Raw genomic sequence first — 18,827 nt, 5'->3', positions numbered from 1 at the left:
GTCTTGCAGGTGGCACAGGAAGGGAGAGTGAAGAGGACTCATGGGAGCATGTGTGGCTTTGGAAACCTTGCCGAGCAGAGGTGATAGAAAGTGGTTGAAGTATCAATTGGGACCCACTTAGGTTTGCTGGGCCTGGAAGGAGCATGTGGGTGAGGAGTGCTGGCCCAGAGGCTGTGTCCAAGAATAGCAGTGTGTGTGTGCTGGTGTGCACACCGTCAGTCTGTTTAGAAAAAGGCAGTATTAAGGCTGATGAGAGTGAACCGTCAGGCTATGTAAGTTGCTCTGTGATTCCCTGTCTGTTGATGTTCTCCCTCTAACTGTTGTCATTTTAATTTTCAGGCTGCTTTGTTGAAGAATGATGAGACTAAAGCCCTCACCCCAGCTTCCTTGCAGAAAGAACTGAACAACTTGTTGAAATTTAATCCTGACTTTGCTGAAGCGGTGAGTTTTTTCCAGAATTTGTTGTTGGGTTGCAAAGAAATGTTAGTGCTGTTCAGTATATCAGATAGCACACAAATTCTAGGTACTAAAAGAAATCACATTGTTGGCAAGGTAACAGCAGGGCACAGGCTGCAGGGCTCTCCCACTGTCTCTTGGCCAGCAGTCCTGCTACTATGACCTATCTCTCATCTTGGGTGTAGCATGGGACAGGAGATGGTAGACTGATTAATAAACATTTTGGGGCTAAAAAAAATCTTCTCCCTTTTGTATTTGGGAGGGGGGGCGGTTTTTGAGACCAGGTTTCTCTGTGGCATAGGAACCTGTCCTGGAACTAGTTTTTGTAGACCAATCTAGTCTTGAACTCACAGAGATCCACCTGCCTCTGCCTCCTGAGTGTTGGGACTAAAGGCGTGTGCCACCAACACCTGGCTACTCTGTGACTTTCTTAATGATATTTGATTTGACATCAGATTTTATTCTCAAGTCAAAACAGCTCCCTTTTGTTTTCCAGTAGCTGAGATCTGCCCTTTAGAAAAATGGTTTAATTCTGTGATTCAAAGCAAAAGGACAAGAATTGACTTGGTAGCTAATTCTTAATAGTCTTGTTCTAAGTTGGACATTTAGTAGAATTAACTTACAATTTGTACATGAATCAGGTTTTCATTACTTCAGTGTTCCTTAATACCTCAGCTTGGGTGGAGTACCCTGGGTGTGGTACCCTTCTGGATTACTCGAGGTTCTAACACAGCCAGTGGCATCTTAGCCCATATATTTAGGATAAACCTGAACAAACACCTAATGGGACACTTGTCATCTGTGCACTGTTGCAGCCCAGTATCTTGAATCTCTTATTTTGCCTACTAAGAAAAAATTAAGGTGAACTCTGGCTTCCACAAAAGGATTGATTATTTCTTGTTTTAGCATTACCTCAGCTACTTAAACAACCTCCGTGTTCAAGATGTCTTCAGCTCAACGCACAGCCTCCTTCATTATTTTGACCGCCTGATTCTCACTGGAGCCGAGGGCAAAAGTAATGGGGACGAGGGCTATGGCCGGAGCCTGAGATACGCTGCTCTGAACCTGGCTGCTCTGCACTGCCGCTTCGGTCACTAGTAAGTTCATAGACTTCTCTCCCTGAGGACATGGAAGACAAACTCCATTGCCAGCACTCAGGAGCAGAGAGGCATGTGCATTTCTGAGTTTGAGACTAGCCTGGTCTACATAGCAAGTTACAGGCCAGCGAGGGCTATGTAGTGAGACTAAATGACCAAAAACTACTCTTCAGGTGTAGGGCACAAGCCTATAATCTCAGCACTCAAGGGTTGGAGGTAAGAGGACAGCTGCAAGCTCAAGGCCAGCCTGGGCTACATAGGAGACCCTGTCACAAAACAACAAGCAATTTTAGTTTTAAAATGAAGAAAGAAACTAATTTGAGATTTTTCTGAATTTATTTCTAGGTTCCAGAGTGAACCTTTCTGCACTGGAACACAAGTTAATGAAAATCCTCCTTAGTAGTATGCCCCCTGGTGTCACTATGTAGTATTGCATGTTTTAGTGCCTGGGCCTAGTTTGTTTTTTACTTCTAAGAACAACTCAACCATTTAGGGATGAGGAAATTATGTCATTAGGCCAAGGATTCCCAAAAGGATTTTTGGACATAATGATGGTGCTGTGAAAGCTATTTTCAGTATTTAAAAAGTTAAAGGAAAGTTGTGTGCATAGCTTGCTGGAATTCTGTGTGCTTTTGCATGAGTTCGGTAGCCATGAGGTGAAATGGGTTGATTTTGTTATGATATAACCTGGCTTTATTGTTTGTTTATTTTGTTTTGTGGAAAACACATGAGAACTTGTAGTCAGGGCAAGTGTGTGGACATCTTCCTGTGGAGGGGGTCACATAAGAGGGGCTTAGGTTGTTTGCACATGTAGCTACTAAAGCAGGGTAGAAGCTGGCCCTCAAGTCCAGAGCAATATGTCTTCAAGGAAACTGAGGCCACAGACTGATACTCCAAACCCAGTGGTTATGTGCAATTGCATAATATCTCAGGGTAACTAATTCCATTTTTGCTGTGATAACCTCTGGATCAAATGTTCTTTTTGTTAGGTTGATTGGTTGGTTTTTACTCCTCTTGGGGTGCTGGATGTGGGATCCAAGATCCATAAGTGCTTTACCACTGAGCAACAACTCCAGGCCAAAGTCCTTTTCTTTTTCTTATAGGGTTTCATGTTTCCCGGCATAGCTAAAAGTACCCTTGAACTTGTAATCCTCCTGCCTCTGTCTCTAAGTGCTGGGGTTTCTGGTGAATACCAGCAGGCCTGTATATGTGGTGGTAGAGATTGAACCTAGAACTAGGCACACACTCTGCTGATAGCTATATCCCTAGCCCTATAACATTGAGCATTTTGATAACTATTTTACTGGGCCCCATTGTGTGTCAGGGAATACAGAAGTGAAAATAGGAAACACTGATATGCAGCTTACCATGCAGAGGTAGACAGTGGTACAGAATGTGCCACTGGACCAGGGTGAGAACTGTGTGTACATGCACAGATGCCAAGGTTGCAGGTGCATTCTTCTTGCAGCCTGCTGCCTTGAGATTAGAGCACAGACTTAGGGAAGCCAAGTGGCCTGTGCCTGTGTTTGGAGGACATAGTCAGATCAGTGAGAAGGGTCCATGTCGGGAGCTAATGGTTTGTCTGAGCAGTTGCTTCCCAGCTCTGTAAGTAGGAGAAAAGAAGGTGACAGGGGTCAGCATTTGGTCATGGGGACCAGGTAAGAACTCTGGCGTTCACTCTGAGTGGTGCAGGAGGCCATTGCTTCTGTTTTGGAAAACTAAGTAGGCATCATAGTACACTTTAGATGTGAAACCAGCTTGCCTCTTGCTCTTTTTTAGCCTTTTTGAGACAGTTTCATGTAACCCAGCCTGGTCACAGGCCTGTGTCACCATGCTAGTTTCTTTTACTGCAAATGTTTGCTTGACTTTTTTGATGTTTCTGTGTTGGAAGTTGCTAGTCCTGCTGTATGGCTCTCTCAGACTCTCCTTTTCTAAGCTTAGCACTGTGTGGCCATGTGCTATTTAATGGAGTGATAGCAACTGAGGACCTGTGTGTGAGTGTGTGCTTTCTGTTCTCACCATCTAGGGCATTACATTTTGGTCAGTATGGAAAGCAGTTTGAAAGAAATGCAAAACAGGTAAAAAATGTGTCTGGCCTCTGTTTGAACAGGCAGTTAAGAAAAAATCCAGGACTATCTAATTAAAATTATACCTGTGAGGGCTGGAGAGATGGCTCAGACGTTAAGAGCACTGGCTGTTCTTCCAGAGGTCCTGAGTTCAATTCCCAGCAACCACATGGTGGCTCACAACCTTCTATAGTGAGATCTGGTGCCCTCTTCTGGTGTGCAGGCATACAGGCAGGCAAAACGCTGTATTCATAATAAATAATTTAAAAAAAAAAATTATACCTGTGAGGCTGTTGTTAGTGCTGGAAGAAAATTCACTGTGTACGTTTCCCTTAAGCAAGTGGTATCTTAGAATTTCTGGGTCTTCATTGAGATGCCAGTAGTGGCATTAGCGAGGCTCTCATCCTGCCATTTGCTGTTGGGATATCCAGAGTGGAAGGCATGGCCTGTGCTGTTTAGAGGTTTGTGAAGTGGTTAATAATATTAACACAGGTTAAGAAGGTGACACGAAGCCAGGTGTTGGTGGCGCACGCCTTTAGTCCCAGCACTCGGGAGGCAGAGGCAGGTGGATCTCTGTGAGTTCGAGACTAGCCTGGTCTACAAGAGCTAGTTCCAGGACAGCCTCCAAAGCCACAGAGAAACCCTGTAGAGGGGTGGGGGGACAGTGACACCCAATAACATTTAATGGAGCAGTGCAAAATGGGGTGTTTTCAGAGGTGCTAGCCCAGCAGGGCTGAGAATAGCTGCTGTTGGGGAGACTTGGATTTTCAGTGGAGGATTGATTGTGAGCAGAGAAAAAATTTACTAAAAATAGTAATCTTCAGAATGTTTCTGAAAACCGATTTTTAAAACGATGATAAAAATAGCAACTACTAATAGTGGTTTTTTGTTTTCAACAGTGCAGTAAAGAATTTAATGAAAAGTAAAATATTGGTCTTTTCTTGCTGTTCTCTTGGCAAGGACAACTGGGACAAACATTTTAGACGCAGCAAGGAAAGCCATTCCCTTTACCAGACATTCCTCCAGGAAGGACCTGTCCCTGCCTCCACCGTGGATGTTTCCTGCTCTTGGGCCTGGGGCAGCCACTAAGAAAGCAGTCCTTAAATAGATATAGCTGCAGCTAGAGCCTGCTCATGGACAGACTGCGTGCAGATGACTTCCGGCTACTGACGCTTGCATGTTTGTGATTGCTAATGGGATATTAATGTTTAGTCTGTCATTAGTCAACAGGCAGAGCTCGCCCTGCAGGAGGCAATTAGGATTGCCCAGGAGTCCAACGATCACGTGTGTCTGCAGCACTGTTTGGTGAGGCCGTCCTCTGGTCTTGGGATTTTGCTCATGGGTTGAGTTGGCCTCCTGAAGGCCCAGTTAATCAGGTTGTTTTGCAGTGGGAGCAAAGGTCCTTAGTAGTGAGGGGAAGCTACTTAGGTAGACATAAGAATCTATAGTATGTTATTGTCTTAATTCATGACGTTTGTTCTGCTTCAGTCACTTTTTATCTGTACAACTCGACATGAAAAAAAGAGTCATGTATTGCATTGATACTAGCGTTAATGAAACGATATCCTATACCTAGTAACTTGGCGAGATATTAGTGTATTAAAGCATACTTGCCAAGTATATAGAGAACTGAGATACTTGGCAATCACCTGTGACTCTCATTTCAATTAAATGCCACATGGGAGCTTTATGCTTCTTCTGAAATGTCTACCACTTGGGGCTGGCTTTGGGTAAGGATTTTAATATGCCTGACAGGTTTCATTTACACTCAGAATTCACAAGAGACAGGACTTTAGAGGGTTTATTTTGCCCCTTTTAAATTCTTTCCTATGTCCACATTGATATCTCACTAGAGCATCCACCATTGCCATTGTTATGACACATTTTGATGGTTATCTCTTGCCAGAGCTGGCTTTATGTGCTGGGGCAGAAGAGAGCTGATAGCTATGTTCTGCTGGAGCATTCTGTGAAGAAAGCAGTACATTTTGGGTTACCGGTAAGGCTCATCTTTCTGTGAGATTGTTGACATAAGTGGTGTTGAGCTTCTGTCTCCTCTTCTACCCGCCTTTGTCGTGACCCAGCATAGACTTAGAGTGGGTATTTCTACACATGGTTTCATTCTTGGTTGTTTCCTACGACTTTAATTATTAATCACACCACTAAATTCTGTTGGGCAGGTTTCTCTCTATTCCCTTTGTCCTAATAATATCTGTGAGAGCTCCACTTACTGATCTGATAAGAGATCTTTGTTTAGGTTTAGTTTATTGAGCAACAGTTAGTACATTTTCACTTAGAAAAAAATATAGAAAAGGCTTTTGTCTCCCATTTTAGCAGTGGGGATAGAACCCATGACCTCACACATGCTAGGCAAGTGCTTTTCTGCTGAGCTACATCCCCAGCCCTGGGAAGGCTTACTTTTAAACCAGGGATTGGCAAACTACAGCCCATGTTTCACATCTGGTGCTCCGTCTGCCTGTGTATGAACTGTGAGCAAAGGAAGGTTTACATGTCTAGATGGATGGGGCAGGAGAACAACCACAAGTAAGCAAGACCAAATGTGGCCTGGAAATCTGTTCCAACCCTTGCCAGAACATTTGCTGATCCTTGTTTTAAACAGTAAGCAAAGCCTTCTGAGAAGATCTGTTTTTTGTTTTTTTGTTTTTTTTTTTGTAGCCTCTGTGACAGCCAGAGGGTGGGGTCTGTGTGCAGAGAGTAGGAATGGCTTTGGGGTCTAGACTGCTGATGGAAGGTTGTTGTTCTGTCTCAACATCTGCTGGATCCGTGACCACAGACCAAGAGATTGAGAGCAGTTTAATGTACACCTGTTCAGTCTGTGCATTACCTGTGTGATCTCTTCGGGGAAAGGGAACATACATGGACAGAATGAAGTGGCTCTTTAGAGACGGGTTAATATACTCTTGTTACAGATTTAAACTGCCTTTTTTAGTTAAGCTTTTTACCCTTGAAGATTATTCCAGGGGTTAAGAAGATAACTTGTTGCTTATGACAGGCATCCTTTTTTTTTTTTTTTTTTTTTTTTTTTTTAAATCTCCTGTTACCTGATGTGCCCGGCACTGTTTGCTCTATTATCTCATTGTAATCCTTACCACGATTCTTTATGATAGGTTTGATGCCCATTTTACAGATGAGGAAGCTGAGGCTTAGCTAAGAAGCTAAGTGACTGGCCCTAAGTCAACAGTAAGTAGCAGAGGCAGTGTCTAAGTCCAGGTTACCTAATGCCGAAGCCCTGGCTCTTTGCCGCGTACCCTCTGCTTCTCTTTCAGCTCTAGAGTTTCAGGAACACATCTCTCATGGGTCAGGGTTGAGGTCAGGCCGTAGGTACTTTCCTTTAAGTAGAGCTGTCACTGTGCATGTGCTGAAATGTGAAATCCACCACATTTCTGAAGAGCAAAACAAATTCTGTCATGTAATCTCTATCTTGGGTCGTGGGTATATCTGTCCCCTTAGTACCTCGCCTCCCTGGGAATACAGTCCCTTGTTCAACAGAGAGCTTTTGCTGGGAAGACGGCCAACAAACTGATGGATGCCCTAAAGGACTCCGACCTCCTGCACTGGAAACACAGCCTGTCAGAACTTATCGATATCAGCATTGCACAGAAAACGGCCATCTGGAGGCTATACGGCCGCAGGTAGGTCTCCAGGCAGACTGCCAGAGCCACGGAGGTGTGGAGCCTGCAGAGATAAGCAGGGGCTACCAAACTGGGCCTGGGCAAGGTTGCCCCCCTGGGAAGTTGTTCACGGAGGGACTAGAGAAAATGCTTCGTCATCTGGAGACATTTGTAGTCTGCACCAACTTGACACAGTCTTCCCCACGAACACGGTTTACTCTTCCCGGCTGCTCTGTGTATAACTGGTGGGTGATCTCTCATCTGGTTCGCACATTTGATCTCAAGATCATGAGTGTAACTGACCAGCGACCAGCTGGGGCACAAACCTAGATCACCTGACCAGGAACTGAGACCCTTCCCTTCCTGTTCGCATGCTGCATGGCCTCCTTGTGCAAGTCCAGCATCCCCTCCCCACAACTGCTTGTGTAGACAAGATTGCTTCCCTATTGAGGTGTTTTCTTTGGATTATCTCCAGCCACTCTGTTTTCCACTTAGCCACCTGTAGTTTGGAAGTAAACTTCTGAACCAGACTTTCCTCTGGAGCCCTGTCTCGATCTCATGCGTCCCCAGACAGTCTGTTATCTCTAGGAATTCAGTAATGAAAGGAAGTGCCTCTTTACCAGTCTTGTTTTTGTATTTCAGATAATTTTTTGGCACGGTGTGCTCTGAAACAGCTGCCGACACTGGCCACTGCCTGCATTGCCAGAGCAGCCGGTGCCAGGATGGCATCGGGTCTGAATTTACCCGTGAAACCTAATTAACATCCTGTGACCTCAGGGAACATGGTGGATGGGGAGGTGGGGGTGGGAATCTGGGTGCTGAGTGCTCCCAGTTGTGCTGACCTACTCTGTGTCTGTCTCCTTGGGGCCTGCATACCCAGGGTACTTCTGTTGTCCTCGGCCTGAAGGCTGGAGAGCTGGCATGGGGAGGAGTTGCTTCCACACATCCAGAGCTGCAAGAGTTAACGTTCTTGCGTCTCCACTGAGGATAACTGTAGGGTATGGCTCAGGGGCAGCATGGGTCTGCTACCTGAAGGGAAACCTGTCCCCTCTCCTCACCCAGCACCATGGCACTGCAGCAAGCCCAGATGTTGCTGAGTATGAATAGTCTGGAGTCGGTGAATGCGGGCGTGCAGCAGAACAACACCGAGTCCTTTGCCGTCGCTCTCTGCCACCTTGCAGAGCTACACGCAGAACAGGTGGGTCTTCTGTGTTAGCTTGTGCTTTGTTGTAGAAAAATTCCTGAGGAAACCAACTTGAAAGGAGGCGTACTACATCATAGCAGGCACATGTGGTAGTAAAGGTCCGTTTGCTTCATGGTCCCACATTACCTCAAGAGGGTGAGTGTCCCCAGTGTGTATTTCAAATCCCACACTGGCACAGGTGGGCTGGCCAGTTTTCCTTCTCGGGCACTGGAGGCTCTGCCATTCTTTCCTTTGGTGCTTGAGATAATCACTGGCTGTGCATTGGATGGGTCTGCTCCATTCAGGTTGCTGAAGAATGAAATCCCCCAGGGAAGTGGTCTCAATGTAGAATGTGCAAAATTTGTCAAACTAAGGGTATTTTGACATCAGTGAAGGGAACAAGAGGTTGGCTACTTGTATTTAAGAAGCAGAATAGGGGACTGGAGAGATGGCTCAGCGGTTAAGAGCACTGGCTGCTCTTCCAGAGGACCTGAGTATAATTCCCAGCAACCACATGACAGCTTAGAACTGTCTGTAACTCCAGTTTCAGGGGATCTGACACCCTAAGACCAATGCACATGAAATAAAATTTAAGAACGAAAGAAAAGAAACAGGCTGGGCATAATGGTGCACACCTTTGATCTCAGCACTTGAGAGGCAGAGGCAGGTGGATCTCTATGAATTTGAGGTCAGCCTGATCTACAGAGTGAGTTCCAGGACAGGTTCCAAACCTACACAGAGAAACTCTGTCTCAAGAAAACAAAAAACAAAAAAGAAACAATATAAAAGGAATGATGGAAACAGAATACAACAGAAGTGGTTGTGTGTGTCTGAAGGGGGGTGGGTGGGTGGGGAGGAGTATGATCAGCCAGCCAGAACAGTTAGTGAATGTTGCTCACTTTGCTGTGTGTTAGGCCTGTGCTTGGTGTTTTCTTGAAGAATTTTTTTTTTTTTTCCAAGACAGGGTTTCTTTGTGGCTTTGGAGGCTGTCCTGGAACTAGCTCTTATAGACCAGGCTGGTCTCCAACTCACAGAGATCCGTCTGCCTCTGTCTCCCGAGTGCTGGGACTAAAGGTGTGCGCAATCACCACCTCTTGTCTTGCAGAATTCTTTGAGAGCCTTAAAAATATGAGGTCCAGGCAATTTAAGTATCTATGTACCAGTACATATCAGTTCTGTTTCCATCCTATGTCCAGCTGACTCCAAAGGACTGTAGGAATTGAGTGTGAACTTGGCTTGTATACCATATAATTGTACCTAATTCTCTTTGTAGGACGTTAAAGTCCTAATACTGTTGTAGGAGATATCCTTTAGCTCAAAAGTTTTCTGGAGCCGGGTGGTAGTGATGCAAGCCTTTAAACCCATTAGTCAGGAAACAAAGGCTGGGTGATCTCTTAGAGTTCATGGCTAGCCTGGTCTACAGAGCTAGTTCCAGGACAGCCAGGGCTACATACAAAAAAATCCTTGTTTCGGGGGTGGAGGGGAGTGTCCTGAAAGAGAGATTTGGGGACTCTCCAGCCTTGGGCCTCACAGAACAAGCTGCCTTTTAAGCAGGTTTCCTTTACTGTTAGTGGAGTCCCAGTCTGTATAATGAAACTCTTTCTGACTGTATTTTATCAGCTTCAGTGCTTTCCACAGACAGGAAGCTTGAGCTCTGATGGGTCCTGTGCATCCCCATTGGTTTTTGTCTTCCTGTGCTGCCTGAGGATTTCCACTCACCCTTTTGCAGGTCAAAGGGCAAACCATCTATGTTGACTCTGCTTTCTTCCAGGAATTTGATTCTTTTGTTTTTTCTCCCTCTTACTGGCACCGGAGCTTTGTGTCATTCCTCGGGTGCTGACTACATTGTCTTTTGAGACAGATGGAGTTTCTCACTGGCCTGGGCCAGCAAGCCTCGAGGATCTGCCTGTTTTTGTTTCTCTAGTGCTGGGATTACAAGCCCAGTTTTTTTTAATTTTCTTAATGTTTTTGGAATTAAACTCAGGCATTCATGCTTTGACGGAAGCACTGACCTATCTGCCCAGCCCTGCTCATGTGGCTCAGAACTCCTGGGCTTGCAGACAGTACTGTGCCAGAACTATTTTAGCATCTTTGCTTCCCTCCTGATACATGGCTAAGTAGATGAGTAAAGAATGAATTCCAGGAATTTGTGGGACTTTTTTTGTTATTGGTTTTGTTGTTGTTTTCTGTTCTTTTTTGGAGGAAGGGGGCTTGAGACAAGGTTTTTCTTTGTAGCTTTGGAGCCTGTCCTGGCCACCACTACCCGGCCGAGATCCTGTCTTTTTTGTCTGCTTTATTTTGTTTTTAAGACAGTGTTTCTCTGTGTAACAGCTCCGACTACCCTGGAACTCGATTTGTGGACCAGGCTGGCCTCGAACTCTGAGATCCACCTTCTTCTGCCTCCACATGCTGGGACTAAAGGTGTGCACCACTGCCATCCTATCTTCTTTAACATGAGGCCAAGTGTAGGCATATCTTTAGTGGATTCTGTTCTGTGGTACAGATAACACCCTTATAAATCATGTCTGTATCTGAACCAAGTAGAGTGCAGAGTTTGATAATAATTATATTTACCGAAAACAGTTTCTACAATTAAAGTTCACTTTTTTTTCTTTTAAAGATTTATTTATGATGTATACAGTGTTCTGCCTGCATTTATCCCTGCAGGCCAGAAGAGGGCACCAGATCTCATTACAGATGGTTGTGAACCAGCATGTGGTTGCTGGGAATTGAACTCAAGACCTCTGGAAGAGCAGCCAGTGTTCTTAACCTCTGAGCCATCTCTCCAGTCCTAAAGTTCACATTTTAACATAAAAAAGTATTTAAGAGAAATTATAAAATTCGATGAGTGTTGGTGGCGCATGCCTTTAATCCCAGCACTTGGGAGGTAGAAGCAGGCTGATCTCTGTGAATTCAAGGCCAGCCTAGAGTGAGTTCCAGGACAACCTCCAAAGCCTGTCCCTGTCTCAAAAAAAAAAAAAAAAAAAGAAAGAAAGAAAGAAAGAAAAATTATAAAATTCATTAGAATGTATAGGGAAAAAAATATACCTCACTGTGACATTCAGTTCTCTGTGCCTATTGTCTTCTAGCTTGCTAATGAAGATCAGGTAGGCAGTGTGAACCTCTTGGGTGTGTGAGCAGGTATATAACTTCAGTTCTGCTATGTCAATCAAATCATGCCTTTCTATTTTAGGGCTGTTTTGCCGCCGCTGCTGAGGTATTAAAGCACTTGAGGGAACGATTTCCACCCAACAGTCAGCATGCCCAGGTAACCTGCCTTTTTTGTGCCAATGGATTTCTGAAAAGAATGCCTTTACTATAATGTATAGTAGGATTTTAAGACATGGTAAAATACATCACAAGCTATCTCCAAATTTGCTAGCTGAGGATGACATTGAACTGATACTTATGCCTGTCTCTCCCAAGTGCTGGGATTGCAGTCATATGCTATCACACCAGTTTATGTAACATTTGGGATGAAACTCAAGACTTAATGCACCCTGAACAGAATTTTCTCATTTGAGATCCATCCCTCTTAAATGGGGCATTTTAGAGTCTTCCCCTAGAAAAACATTAAGCTACAAAGGAAGTTGTTGGTCTACAGCAAAGTGGGGTGGAAAGGATGCATGCAGTGATGTTACTTATGTGTTCTAAGCTTACATACAGCACATTGGGCTGGAGAGATGCCTCAGTGGTTAAGAACATAGATAGACTTTCTTCTTACATGGGACCTGAGTCTAGTTTCTAACAGCATGTCAGGAAGCTCACAATCATCTATAACTACAGCTCTAGGGGATCCAGTAGCCTCCTTAGTACTCTGAGGCACTTTTACCCACATGGTAACACATAAATGAGTTTAAAAAAAAAAAAAAGTGGGGGGCTACAGGGATGGCTTAGCAGTTAAGCGCAAAACAAAACAAACGAAGCTCAGGCTAGGGGTATGGCTCAGTTGGTAGAGTGCTTGCCCCTCACACACAAAGCTTTAGTTCTATCCCTAGCACCACATATATTGGATATGATGCTGGATGCCTGTAATCCCAGTATTCAGGAGCTAAAGGCAAGATGGATGATCAGAAGTTCAAAATCATGGGCTGGGGACCTAAGTTCAGTGACAGAGCCCTTGCTTGGTATCCTCAAGGCCCTAGTTCAATCTCCAGTACCAAACATGCACACAGACATCATGCACTCATGTACGAGTACACACCTGAGAGTGTACACAGAGACACACACCTTCACATTCAGGGTCTAGAGAGAGATCTCAGTGGTTAAGAACTCTTGGGTTTAGTTCCCATCATCTGTAAGGCAGCTCACAACTTCTGAAAGTTCTAGAGGATTCGACTCCCTCTCCTGGCCCCGAAGGATGCTAGGTATGCAAGTAGGGCACTTATATATGTAAAGGCAAAACTTTCATACACATAAACTAAAAATAAATCTTTTAAAAGTTCAAAGTCATCCTGGAATGTATGGACATTTTGAGGCCAGCCTGCAATATATGAGACCCTGCCTCAAAATTAGAAACCAAACAGCCCTATTCTGCATATAAGTATAGGACCACAAATAGGAATGGTAGGCAACAAATCAAGTGCTTACTTAATATGGGAAATAGAATTTGCTGGGAGCTTCAGTAGAATATGATACCACCAAAATATAGCACAGTGGGAGTTGATAAAATGGACACATATCTATTGTATGTTTGTTCGTTCTTCACAACAGTATCTCCATGGTTCAGGCTGGCCTTGGACCCTTGATACTCCTGCCTTACTTTCCCAAATGCTGGAATTGCAAGTGTTTGCTACCACAAAACATGGGCTTTCTCTCTCTCTCTCTTGCCTGTAACAATAAATAAATGAATGAATGAATGAATAAATAAATAAGACATGTATGTGAATTGTTACGATGTTGCTGAGTAAACCAATATACTTTGATGTTGCCATTGAACAGTAACATGAATATTTTTTTTCCTTAATTCTTTTTTCTTATTAGTTATGGATGCTGTGTGATCAGAAAATACAGTTTGACAGAGCAATGAATGATGGCAAATTCCATTTGGCTGATTCCCTTGTTACAGGAATCACAGCACTTAATGGCATAGAAGGTGTATACAGGTAAGGAACTTGGAAAACTGTCACCACAAAACAGACTCCTTTTTAAAATCCCGTGTGCGTGCGTGTGTGTCTGTGTGTGTGTGTGTGTGTGTGTGTGTGTGTGTGTGTGTGTGTGTGTGTGTGTGTGTGTGTGTGTGCGCGCGCATGTATGTGTCAGTCAGAAGTCAGCCCCTGTGTCTGTGTTGGCCCTCACCTTTGCCTTGTTCTAACAAACAGGGTCTCTCATGCTCTCACCTCCTCTTATACCACACCAGCAAGATTTCCCCTTCTCCCATTCTTGTGCTAGGATTGTAGGTGCTGGTGCTACTGGCCAGCTTTTGCATGTGCTCTGGGGATCCAAATTCAGGTCATCTGGCTTGGTGTTGGGCTCAGCCATCTCGTTGGCTCCAAAAATAATTTGTAAAGTTAATTAACTAACTAACTTTATTTTATGTGTATGAGTGTTTTGCCTGAATGTGTGTATATGCATCATGTGAGTGCCCAGTGCCAATGAGGTCAGAAGCTGGCAGGAGATCGTTATAACTGGCGTTAGAGATGCTTGTGAGCCACCATGCGGGTGCTGAAGCTGATCCCAGGTCTTCTGCAAGAGTAACAAGTGCTTTTAACTGCTGAGCCACCTCCCCAGAATATTTTTAATAGCTTTTTATTTAGTATACTTTTCTGCGTGCATTAATGTACTTTCAGCTTTAGCTGAAAGAAGTCAAGGCTTTTTTTCTGTTTAATTTACAAAATAGAAAATGGATAATCAGTATCTAGGTGTGGTTGCACATGCCTTAAATCCCAGTGCTAGAGAGGCAGAGGCTGTGAGTTCTAGGACAATCTGGTTTATATTTTGTTTACTGATTATGTGTGTCTGTATCTGTGGGCATGTATGTGCTGTAGTGTATATGTGGAGATCAAAGAACAGATTTAGGAGTTAGTTCTTTTCTTCCTCTGTGTTGGTCCCAGGGATTGAACTCAGGTAGGTCATCAGGCTTGTAGGCAAGCACCTTTACCTGTTGAGCTTTCTTCCTGGCCCAGCTAGGTTTTTCTTCTGTGCATATGCACATCCATTCATCCATTGGTTTTCTGAGGCAGGGTCTCATGTAGCTCAGGCTGGCTTCATATTTGGTGTATATCTGAGGATGTCTTTGAATTGATCCTCTTGTCTCTGATTCCCAAATGTTAGTATCACACCTGGTGGTGGCAGCTGCTGTTACTGCTTTTCGGTTTTTATCTCCTCCTCCTCCTCCTCTTCTTCCTCCTCCTCCTCTTCTTTTTAATAAAAATGAAATGAGACAGATTTTCTCCTTCGGAGGTTAGCAGTCTTGCTGAGGAAATAGAGCCTTGATCCCCAAATGGTTATAGTTGGAACACTAGCAGATATCTGTATGATTGTTCCTGTTCGTTTTGATTGTTTTAGAAAAGCTGTTGTAATGCAAGCTCAGAACCAAATGACTGAGGCTCACAAGCTTCTGCAGAAGTTGCTGACATACTGTCAGAAACTAAAGAACACAGAGATGGTGATCAGGTAAGCAGTCTCTCAGGTGTCTCATGGGGGTGTGGCAGTGGATCTTCTCATCCCACTCTCCTCTTTGTGGCCAGCGTCCTCCTGTCGGTGGCAGAGCTGTATTGGCGGTCTTCCTCCCCGACCATCGCCATGCCTGTGCTCCTGGAGGCTCTGGCCCTCTCCAAAGAATACCGGTTACAGTACTTGGCCTCTGAGACTGTGCTCAACTTGGCTTATGCCCAGGTAAGCTAGTCTGGTTTTTCCTGTGGGGAGTGTGGGGATGCGGGTATTTTACTTTTATGTGTATGTGTATATGTATATGTATATTATATGTAATACATGTGTGTGTGCATGTGGAGGCCAATGTCAGCCATGAATGTCATTTCTTAGAAGATGTACACCTTATTTTTTGAGTTTCTGTGTGTGTGTGTGTGTGTATGTATGTATGTATGTATTTTTGTAGTGTTCTGCTTGCATCTATGCCTGCAGGCCAGAAGAGGGCACCAGATCTCACTATAGATGGTTGTGAGCTTTTCTTTAGCCCCTCTCTGATCGTCTTCCTTCCTTCCTTCCTTACTTTAAATCTAAGATCTTGCACAGGACATGGGTTGTACAGTATGCTGCCATTTCTTTTTCAGCTCATCCTGGGAATCCCAGAACAGGCTTTAACCCTTCTCCACATGGCCATTGAGCCCATCCTAGCCGATGGGGCTATCCTGGATAAAGGCCGTGCAATGTTCTTAGTGTCCAAGTGCCAAGTGGCTTCAGCAGCTTCCTATGATCCCGTGAAGAAAGCAGAAGGTAGGAGCTGTATGAAGGTTGTCCATCTTGGCCAGGAATTGGATTTGCCGGCTGCCATGTTACTAGCCCTGCCATTCTCATTTTTTTTTTTTTTTTAATTTATTTTATTTTATGTCTGTGGGTATTTTGCCTGTATGTACCACATGCATGCGTGGTGCCATCAGTCTCCTGGAACTGGAGTTACAGACAGTTGTGAGCTGCCATGTGGGTGCTGGGAATTGAACATAGGTCCTCTGGGAGAGCAGCCAGTGATCTTAACCATTGAACCATCTCTGCAGCCCCAAGCATTCTAATTTTTTTTTTTTTAAACTTTATATCTTTATTATGTCTTCTGCTTGCATGCTAGCAGAGGGCACCAGGTCTCATTCAAGGTGGTTGTGAGCCACCATGTGGTTGCTGGGAACTGAACTCAGGACCTCTGGAAGAAGAGTCAGTGCTCTTAACCACTGAACCATCTCTCCAGCCTGCATTCTAATTTTTAATTTTAATTTTTAAAACAAAAAGAAATGAGACAGAGCTTTCCACAGTATGGTGTTTTTCATACTTTAATGAGTTGAGAATATAAGAATACTTGCTATATGCTGAATATAGATGGCAAGTTTTGAAAACTGAAGTGTAAAATGTTGGTTTCCCTTCCACCCCCCACCCCCACACCCCATTGTTAGCTCTGGAGGCTGCAATCGAGAACCTCAATGAAGCCAAGAACTACTTTGCAAAGGTCGACTGTAGAGAGCGAATCAGGGATGTTGCTTACTTCCAGGCCAGACTGTACCATGCCCTGGGCAAGACCCAGGAGAGGAACCGGTGTGCCATGATCTTCCGGCAGCTGCATCAGGAATTGCCCTCCCATGGGGTGCCCTTGATTAACCATCTCTAGAAAAGACTCCCTTCTGGCTGTTGTGTGGAGTATCAGTCACACTTTGGACTTGTTGATTTCCTTCCCTGTAATTAAAGCGTAGTTCTTAACATGTTATCTTGTCAATAAACTGTTCTGGTCAGTTTGTCTGAGGTGTTTTTTCTGGGTTGAATTGCCAGTGTCTTTGTAAGAACTGTGTATCTGCTTATCGGGGGCTTGGTGTTGAAGACCTTTAATCCCAGCACTTGGGAGGTAGAGGCAGGCTGATCTACATAGTCTACACAGGGAGTTAGTTGGAAGGCAAGCTAGTGCTACAGTGAGATCCTGTTTGAAAAAAAAAAATAAAACTAAGGGCTGGGAAGATGGCAAGTTGAGGGCGAAGTTTGGAATCCCAGACCCACATAAAAGTAGGGGAGTCATGACTTCTGCCTGCTACCCCAGCCTTGGGAGGCAGAGGGGATTACTCAAGCCAGCTGGCTAGTAAGAATAGCAGTCAGTGAGCTGCTCTCCAGTGAGAGAATGTGAAACTCAGTCAAATGGAGATGATGGAGAGGCCACCTAGCCTCAGTCTGCTTCCCCTCTTCCCAAATGTGCATACCTGCATTGAGCCCTCATTCATCTGTGACCACAAGGTTGCATTTAAAAAGAATTTAGGGCTGGCAAAAATGTGTCATACTGCTCAGACATCCTGAGTTCTGTATCCTAAACCCATATAAAAGGTGGAAGGAGAAAACCAAGTCCACATAGGTATACTCTGAATGCCATGCACATGCCCACATGTTCTGACTCGCAGCACACCCCGTGTGAAAAGGCCTGGTTTGTTGTGGGTTTTGTTTTTCCCGGTGCTGAGGATCCAATCCAAGGCCTGACACATGCTGGGGAAGTGCTCTGCCACCCACCCACATCCCAGCCCCAGCAGGATTTCACCAGTCTTTGGTTTGCTTCTGCAGCTTCCCTTTCTGTTACCCTGTTCGAGTATGGTTGTCCACAAGCGTGTCAGTCAGTGCCTTCCGGGAGATTAAAAAGGAGGTTTCTTTTTTGTTTTGTTTTTCAAGACAGGGTTTCTCTGTGTAGCCTTGGCTGTCCTGGAACTTGCTCGGTAGATCAGACTGGCCTCAAAATCACAGAGATCACCGGGCGGTGGTGGTGCATGCCTTTAGTCCCCGAACTCGGGAGGCTGAGGCAGGTGGATCTCTGAGTTCGAGACCAGCCTGGTCTACAAGAGCTAGTTCCAGGACAGCCTCCAAAGCCACAGAGAAACCCTGTCTCAAAAAACCAAAAAAAAAAAAAAAATCACAGAGATCCCCCCCTGCCTCCTGAGTGCTGGGATTAAAGGCGTGTTCCACCACTGCGCCACCAGGAGAAGGCATCTTTATTTTATGATATTAAGACCAATAACATATTTCAAAACCAATTATTTTCTGGGTTTTGTTGCTCTTTTGCATGCATGTGCAAATGAGAAGTTATGATCAATTAAGTCTAGGAATTCAGAAGAAAATGATTATAGAGAGAGGGTCTGAAGCTTGGAAGACTTAGAAGCTGTCTTCAAACACTATTTTCCATACGCCAAACCTGTGGTTAAGCAGAGTCAGCTGTCATTCTGTGTTCATGAATTTCTTCCCTTTGACTCAGGGAAATGCCTGTATTTCAAGGCCAAAGCAGCCCACACCCAAACAGCTCCCAAAGCCATAAGGAACCAACCAAATTTTGCAGCTTCTGTCATTGGCCCTTTTCTCTGTTAAATTTAAACTTCCTAATGAGAAACAGTTTCTCTCTCAGGCAGTGAAAAACAACTCCATCCGCCAGGGAGTGTTTGCTGGCCAAAGACAGCTGCTCTGAAAACAGGCTCAGGGCAGACTCAGAGACACTAATTAGAGTGTTGATGTTTAAAATCTTTCCTTTAATTTCTGTGGAGATCGTACTTGTAGAAATGAAATCACAATAATGGCTGGGTAGTAAAAAAATTCTTCAGCAAGAAACTATAATGAGTTTATTTTCCTTTGTGTTGTTTCCTTTTTTTCTTAGACATGGCCGGGGCTGACTTCAGACTTGGATCTTCGTATATCAATCTCCCTGCAGTGCTAGGTAAACAAATGTGTGCCGCTCTACCTAGCTGACAGCTGTTTGTGGTGTGGGAAGACAGTG

At 44.5% G+C, this 18,827-nt stretch overlaps 1 protein-coding gene across 2 annotated transcripts in view; it reads left to right on the top strand.

Annotated features, from left to right (window-relative positions):
* Anapc5 (anaphase promoting complex subunit 5) overlaps window positions 1–16,827 on the top strand; it is a 29,660-nt gene extending 12,833 nt beyond the window's left edge. The window contains exons 6-17 of one of the 2 annotated variants that reach the window (XM_027414029.2): window positions 340–441; window positions 1,363–1,553; window positions 4,843–4,924; window positions 5,526–5,615; window positions 7,088–7,269; window positions 8,311–8,446; window positions 11,625–11,699; window positions 13,415–13,536; window positions 14,939–15,046; window positions 15,121–15,268; window positions 15,664–15,826; window positions 16,492–16,827. In XM_027414029.2, coding sequence (XP_027269830.1) covers window positions 340–441; window positions 1,363–1,553; window positions 4,843–4,924; window positions 5,526–5,615; window positions 7,088–7,269; window positions 8,311–8,446; window positions 11,625–11,699; window positions 13,415–13,536; window positions 14,939–15,046; window positions 15,121–15,268; window positions 15,664–15,826; window positions 16,492–16,703 — 1,611 coding nt within the window. In that variant the 3' untranslated portion in view covers window positions 16,704–16,827. The remainder of the gene's footprint in view (window positions 1–339; window positions 442–1,362; window positions 1,554–4,842; window positions 4,925–5,525; window positions 5,616–7,087; window positions 7,270–8,310; window positions 8,447–11,624; window positions 11,700–13,414; window positions 13,537–14,938; window positions 15,047–15,120; window positions 15,269–15,663; window positions 15,827–16,491) is intronic. The other variant, XM_027414030.2, reaches the window with a different exon arrangement.
* Window positions 16,828–18,827: the final 2,000 nt, after the last annotated feature.

The sequence above is a fragment of the Cricetulus griseus genome, chromosome 4, assembly GCF_003668045.3.
Source record: "Cricetulus griseus strain 17A/GY chromosome 4, alternate assembly CriGri-PICRH-1.0, whole genome shotgun sequence".
In the NCBI taxonomy this organism is placed as follows: domain Eukaryota; kingdom Metazoa; phylum Chordata; class Mammalia; order Rodentia; family Cricetidae; genus Cricetulus; species Cricetulus griseus.
The sequence above is the reverse complement of the archived record's forward strand: the minus strand, read 5'-3'. Positions and strand labels throughout refer to the sequence as shown.